Genomic DNA, 7,500 nt, shown 5'->3' on the forward strand with positions numbered 1-7,500 from the left:
GTTAGACTGACAGACAGACAGACAGACAGACAGACATAGCTAGTTAGACCGACAGACAGACAACAAGACATAGATAGTTAGACCGACAGACAGTTAGACAGACATAGATAGTTAGACCGACAGACAGACAGACAGATAGACATAGATAGATAGTTAGACAGACAGACAGACGGATAGACATAGATAGATAGTTAGACTGACAGACAGACAGACAGACAGACAGACAGACAAAGATAGTTAGACCGACAGACATAGATAGTTAGACCGACAGACAGACAGACAGACAGACATAGATAGTTAGACCGACAGAAAGACAGACAGACAGATAGACATAGATAGATAGTTAGACAGACAGACAGACAGACGGATAGACATAGATAGATAGTTAGACAGACAGAAAGACAGACAGACAGACGGATAGACATAGATAGATAGTTAGACAGACAGACAGACAGACAGACAGATAGACATAGATAGATAGTTAGACAGACAGACAGACAGACGGATAGACATAGATAGATAGTTAGACAGACAGACAGACGGATAGACATAGATAGATAGTTAGACAGACAGACAGACAGACGGATAGACATAGATAGATAGTTAGACAGACAGACAGACAGACAGACAGACAGACATAGATAGTTAGACCGACAGACAGACAGACAGACATAGATAGTTAGACCGACAGACAGACAGACAGACAGACATAGATAGTTAGACCGACAGACAGACAGACAGACATAGATAGTTAGACCGACAGACATACAGACAGACAGACATAGATAGTTAGACCGACAGACAGACAGACAGACAGACAGACAGACAGACATAGATAAATAGACCGACAGACAGACAGACAGACAGACAGACAGACAGACATAGATAGTTAGACCGACAGACAGACAGACATGGATAGTTAGACCGACGGACAGACAGACAGACAGACATAGATAGTTAGACCGACAGACAGGACAGACAGACAGACATAGATAGTTATACCGACAGACAGACAGACATGGATAGTTAGACCGACAGACAGACAGACAGACATAGATAGTTAGACCGACAGACAGACAGACAGACAGACAGACATAGATAGTTAGACCAACAGACAGACACACAGACATGGATAGTTAGACCGACAGACAGACAGACAGACAGACATAGATAGTTAGACCGACAGACAGACAGACAGACAGACATAGATAGTTAGACCGACCGACAGACAGACAGACAGACAGACATAGATAGTTAGACCAACAGACAGACAGACAGACATGGATAGTTAGACCGACAGACAGACAGACAGACAGACATAGATAGTTAGACTGACAGACAGACAGACAGACAGACAGACATAGCTAGTTAGACCGACAGACAGACAACAAGACATAGATAGTTAGACCGACAGACAGTTAGACAGACATAGATACAGTATATCTCAAAAGTGAGTACACCCTTTAGATTTTTGCAAATATTCTGTTATATCCTTTCAGGGGATAACATTATCCTACTGAAACTTTGATATAACTTAAAGTAGTCAGTGTGCTGCTTGAATAACAGTATAGATTTATTGTCCTTTGAAAATTACTCAGTACACAGCTGTTAATGTCTAAACAGCTGGCAACAAAAGTGAGTACACCCCATAGTGAACATGTCTAAATTGTGCCCAAAGTGTCAATATTTTGTGTGACCACCATTGTTATCTAGCACTGCTTTAACCCTCCTGGGCATGGAATTCACCAGAGCTGCACAGGTTGCTTCTGGAATCTTCTTCCACTCCTCCACGACGACATCACGGAGCGCACGGATGTTGGACACCTTGCACTCCTCCACCTTCCTCTTGAGGATGCCCCACATGTGCTCAATTGGGTTTAGGTCTGGAGACATACTTGGCCAGTCCATCACCTTAACCTTCAGCTTCTTCAGCAAGGCCGTTGTCATCTTGGAGGTGTGTTTAGGGTCATTATCATGTTGGAAAACTGCCCTACGGCCCAGTTTCCGAAGAGAGGGGATCATGCTCTGCTGCAGGATGTCACAGTATATATTGGAATTCATGTGTCCCTCAATGAAATGCAGCTCCCCAGTGCCGGCAGCACTCATGCAGCCCCAGACCATGATGCTGCCACCACCATGCTTGACTGTAGGCAAAACACATTTGTCTTGGTACTCCTCACCAGGGTGCCGCCACACACGCCGGACACCATCTGACCCAAACAGGTTTATTTTGGTCTCATCAGACCACAGGACATGGTTCCAGTAACTCATGTTCTTGGATTCATTGTCTTCAGCAAACTGTTTGCGGGCTTTCTTATGCATCGGTTTCAGAAGGGGCTTCTGTCTGGGGCGACGGCCATACAAACCGATTTGATGCAGCGTTTGTGCATTTGTGCGGCGTATGGTCTGGGCACTGACAGGCTGACATCCCACTTCTGCAACCTCTGCAGCAATGCTGGAAGCACTCGCACGTCTATTTTTGGAAACCAACCTCTGGATATGACGCTGAGCACGTGGACTCAACTTCTTTGGTCGACCCTGGCGAGGCCTGTTCCGAATGGAACCTGTCCTGGAAAACCGCTGTATGATCTTAGCCACTGTGCTGCAACTCATTTTCATGGTGTTGGCAATCTTCTTATAGCCAAGGCCATCTTTGTGAAGCGCAATAATCCTTTTTTTCAGCCGCTCAGAGAGTTCCTTGCCATGAGGTGCCATGTTGTCCAGCATTCAGAGAGAATTGTGCCCAAAACACCAAATTTAACAGCCCTGCTTATCATTTACACCTGAATCCTTGTAACACTAACGAGTCACATGACACCAGGGCGGGAAAACAACATCATTGGGCACAATTAGGACATGTTCACTATGGGGTGTACTCACTTTGTTGCCAGCTGTTTAGACATTAACAGCTGTGTACTGAGTAATTTTCAAAGGACAATAAATCTATACTGTTATTCAAGCAGCACACTGACTACTTTAAGTTATATCAAAGTTTCAGTAGGATAATGTTATCCCCTGAAAGGATATAACAGAATATTTGCAAAAATCTAAAGGGTGTACTCACTTTTGAGATATACTGTAGTTAGACCGACAGACAGACAGACAGATAGACATAGATAGATAGTTAGACAGACAGACAGACGGATAGACATAGATAGATAGTTAGACTGACAGACAGACAGACAGACAGACAGACAAAGATAGTTAGACCGACAGACATAGATAGTTAGACCGCCAGACAGACAGACAGACAGACATAGATAGTTAGACCGACAGAAAGACAGACAGACAGATAGACATAGATAGATAGTTAGACAGACAGACAGACAGACGGATAGACATAGATAGATAGTTAGACAGACAGAAAGACAGACAGACAGACGGATAGACATAGATAGATAGTTAGACAGACAGACAGACAGACAGACAGATAGACATAGATAGATAGTTAGACAGACAGACAGACAGACGGATAGACATAGATAGATAGTTAGACAGACAGACAGACGGATAGACATAGATAGATAGTTAGACAGACAGACAGACAGACGGATAGACATAGATAGATAGTTAGACAGACAGACAGACAGACAGACAGATAGATAGACATAGATAGATAGTTAGACCGACAGACAGACAGACAGACATAGATAGTTAGACCGACAGACAGACAGACAGACATAGATAGTTAGACCGACAGACAGACAGACAGACAGACAGACAGACATAGATAGTTAGACCGACAGACAGACAGACAGACATAGATAGTTAGACCGACAGACAGACAGACAGACAGACATAGATAGTTAGACCGACAGACAGACAGACAGACAGACATAGATAGTTAGACCGACAGACAGACAGACAGAGAGACAGACATAGATAAATAGACCGACAGACAGACAGACAGACAGACAGACATAGATAGTTAGACCGACAGACAGACAGACATGGATAGTTAGACAGACAGACAGACAGACAGACATAGATAGTTAGACCGACAGACAGACAGACATAGATAGTTAGACCGACAGACAGACAGACAGACAGACATAGATAGTTAGACCGACAGACAGACAGACAGACAGACAGACATAGATAGTTAGACCGACAGACAGACAGACAGACATAGATAGTTAGACCGACAGACAGACAGACAGACATAGATAGTTAGACAGACAGACAGACAGACAGACAGACAGACATAGATAGTTAGACCGACAGACAGACAGACAGACATAGATAGTTAGACCGACAGACAGACAGACAGACAGACATAGATAGATAGTTAGACAGACAGACAGACAGACAGATAGACATAGATAGATAGTTAGACAGACAGACAGACAGACAGACAGATAGACATAGATAGATAGTTAGAAAGACAGAAAGATAGATAGTTAGACAGACAGACAGATAGTTAGACAGACAGACAGATAGTTAGACAGACAGACAGATAGTTAGACAGACAGACAGACAGACAGACAGACATAGATAGTTAGACCGACAGACAGACAGACAGACATAGATAGTTAGACCGACAGACAGACAGACAGACAGACATAGATAGTTAGACCGACAGACAGACAGACAGACAGACATAGATAGTTAGACCGACAGACAGACAGACAGACAGACAGACAGACAGACAGACATAGATAGTTAGACCGACAGACAGACAGACAGACAGACATAGATAAATTTTGTTTTTTATATAAATTTAAGTCTACTTAGAAATGTCACCAATTGGCCTGTAAGGGATATTTTGTTTTTGTTTTTGCCTGTGTGTCAACAGGTTTTTAACACATAATTAATATATTTATGTGATTGTATAGAGTCTGTATCCAGAGAAACAATAACCATATTGTTGGCATATTTAAAACAAATATCACATTTTCATTGACTCTGTCAATTCTGTTGTTTGTTTGTATTTTTCTTATCAAATGAACATATTTTGAGAAGTTACTATCATCAAGCTTTGGGTGAATGATGCGTATGATGTGAGCACATCTAGCATTGCCCATTTTCTCCACTTTAAAAGTTTCTTTAGCTACTGGCAGTCCCTGTATGGATGGAAGACAACAATTAGCATGACTACTGAAGAAAAATGTTACATTACTTTACAAAACAAATGGTCTTGCTGTACATTATAAGAGGTGTCTTGTTCTATTATTTATTTTACTATAATAATAATAATAATAATAATAATATAATAATATAATAATAATAATAATAATAATAATAATAATAATAATAATAATAATGTTAAAAAAATTAAAATAATAATAATAATGGAAGTACAAATACTACTAATACAAATTTAATAAAATAAATTATGCTTTGTTATGGGAGAACAGGCATGTTTGAGGGGACAGTGGAATTGTATGGGTCAAGCTGCCTGGAGCCCAGTCAAATATTGAGACAGATATTTTCAAAGTATTCATGAATCCAATGTATAATGCATACAGCATACAAGAGCTTATACATGATGTCTGTGTGTTAAGACTGAGCTATTTTTTTTATATTTAATGCAAATTGCGTAAATCAAGTTTAAAAGTTACATTCAAAAGCACTGGAAGTAACGAGCAGCAGCAGTACAAACAAATGACTCACTGGCCACCAAACAGCTGCATGCCCAGCAGAGCGAAGACCACGATGAAGAGGAAGAGGAGGAACAACAGGCTGATGATAGACTTTTAACTTGATTTACGCAATTTGCATTAAATATAAAAAAAATAGCTCAGTCTTAACACACAGACATCATGTATAAGCTCTTGTATGCTGTATGCATTATACATTGGATTCATGAATACTTTGAAAATATCTGTCTCAATATTTGACTGGGCTCCAGGCAGCTTGACCCATACAATTCCACTGTCCCCTCAAACATGCCTGTTCTCCCATAACAAAGCATAATTTATTTTATTAAATTTGTATTAGTAGTATTTGTACTTCCATTATTATTATTATTTTAATTTTTTTAACATTATTATTATTATTATTATTATTATTATTATTATTATTATTATTATTATTATTATTATTATTATTATTATTATTATAGTAAAATAAATAATAGAACAAGACACCTCTTATAATGTACAGCAAGACCATTTGTTTTGTAAAGTAATGTAACATTTTTCTTCAGTAGTCATGCTAATTGTTGTCTTCCATCCATACAGGGACTGCCAGTAGCTAAAGAAACTTTTAAAGTGGAGAAAATGGGCAATGCTAGATGTGCTCACATCATACGCATCATTCACCCAAAGCTTGATGATAGTAACTTCTCAAAATATGTTCATTTGATAAGAAAAATACAAACAAACAACAGAATTGACAGAGTCAATGAAAATGTGATATTTGTTTTAAATATGCCAACAATATGGTTATTGTTTCTCTGGATACAGACTCTATACAATCACATAAATATATTAATTATGTGTTAAAAACCTGTTGACACACAGGCAAAAACAAAAACAAAATATCCCTTACAGGCCAATTGGTGACATTTCTAAGTAGACTTAAATTTATATAAAAAACAAAATTCGTATAAGATGTGAAAACCGAGCATTAACAGTAAAGAGTTGAAGAGGAATAAATGAAAACAATATTTAGTCATTTATTCTAGCCATGAGATAGATAGTTGGACACATTCATACTGTAAATGAACAACTAAGTGTTAAAAGTGATTACTTAAACATTTTAAACCAACGATACTATGCAAAGAAAAACATATTTCTCAGGCTCCTGAAACAAATGCAGTTGTCCCTCTCTACTTTCTGTGGATGTCGTTTAATGAGATCCAGACTAAATAAAAGCCGTCAGGGATTTTGAGTCGGCACAACTGAAATATACCATTCCAACCTCCTCTATCTGCATTGCTCACATTGGGGGGAGATGTAATTAGGTCCCTGTAGACAGACAGAGATACAAAATGTCAGCATTAGCACAACTCATCAATTCGAGGAGAATAAACACTCAAAGATCAGCCATAAGGTCACACAGACAAGGCACTCAGCGACTCAAATGTAATAGGCATATATTGTGCTGGAATAATGTGCAGCATCCTAATGGAGAGGACAATCAGCTGCTCCATCCTCCAGTAGGTGGAGGAAGGACTGTGGGTTCTGGCTTTGAAGCTTGATTACATTCAATGACTGTTTGTTTTCTCCCTGCAGATTTAATTTTGAAGATGAAACGCCGACAACCAACTTTGACACATTCCCAGCAGCCATTCTCACCGTCTTCCAGGTAAAGGTCAACACTATCCTGCTTTTTTTCCCACTTTCTCTTCTTGTACCACTGAAGTGGATCCAGAAACCTGAGCCTGTGTCTTCCCTGCAGATCCTCACTGGGGAGGACTGGAACGCAGTCATGTACCATGGGATCAAATCACAGGGGGGCGTTAAAAGAGGAATGTTCTCTTCCATATATTTCATAATTCTCACTCTCTTTGGAAACTGTATCCTGTATCACCAATGGAAGTATGAATGGACAAAT

At 39.7% G+C, this 7,500-nt stretch overlaps 1 protein-coding gene across 1 annotated transcript in view; it reads left to right on the plus strand.

Moving 5' to 3' along the window:
- The window catches only part of cacna1ba (calcium channel, voltage-dependent, N type, alpha 1B subunit, a), a 153,894-nt gene that overhangs the window by 77,698 nt on the left and 68,696 nt on the right, over positions 1 to 7,500 (plus strand). Inside the window, exons 11-13 of the mRNA XM_029438793.1 lie at positions 5,358 to 5,382; positions 7,179 to 7,251; positions 7,345 to 7,462. Coding sequence (XP_029294653.1) covers positions 5,358 to 5,382; positions 7,179 to 7,251; positions 7,345 to 7,462 — 216 coding nt within the window. The remainder of the gene's footprint in view (positions 1 to 5,357; positions 5,383 to 7,178; positions 7,252 to 7,344; positions 7,463 to 7,500) is intronic.

The sequence above is a fragment of the Cottoperca gobio genome, chromosome 9, assembly GCF_900634415.1.
Source record: "Cottoperca gobio chromosome 9, fCotGob3.1, whole genome shotgun sequence".
In the NCBI taxonomy this organism is placed as follows: Eukaryota; Metazoa; Chordata; class Actinopteri; order Perciformes; family Bovichtidae; genus Cottoperca; species Cottoperca gobio.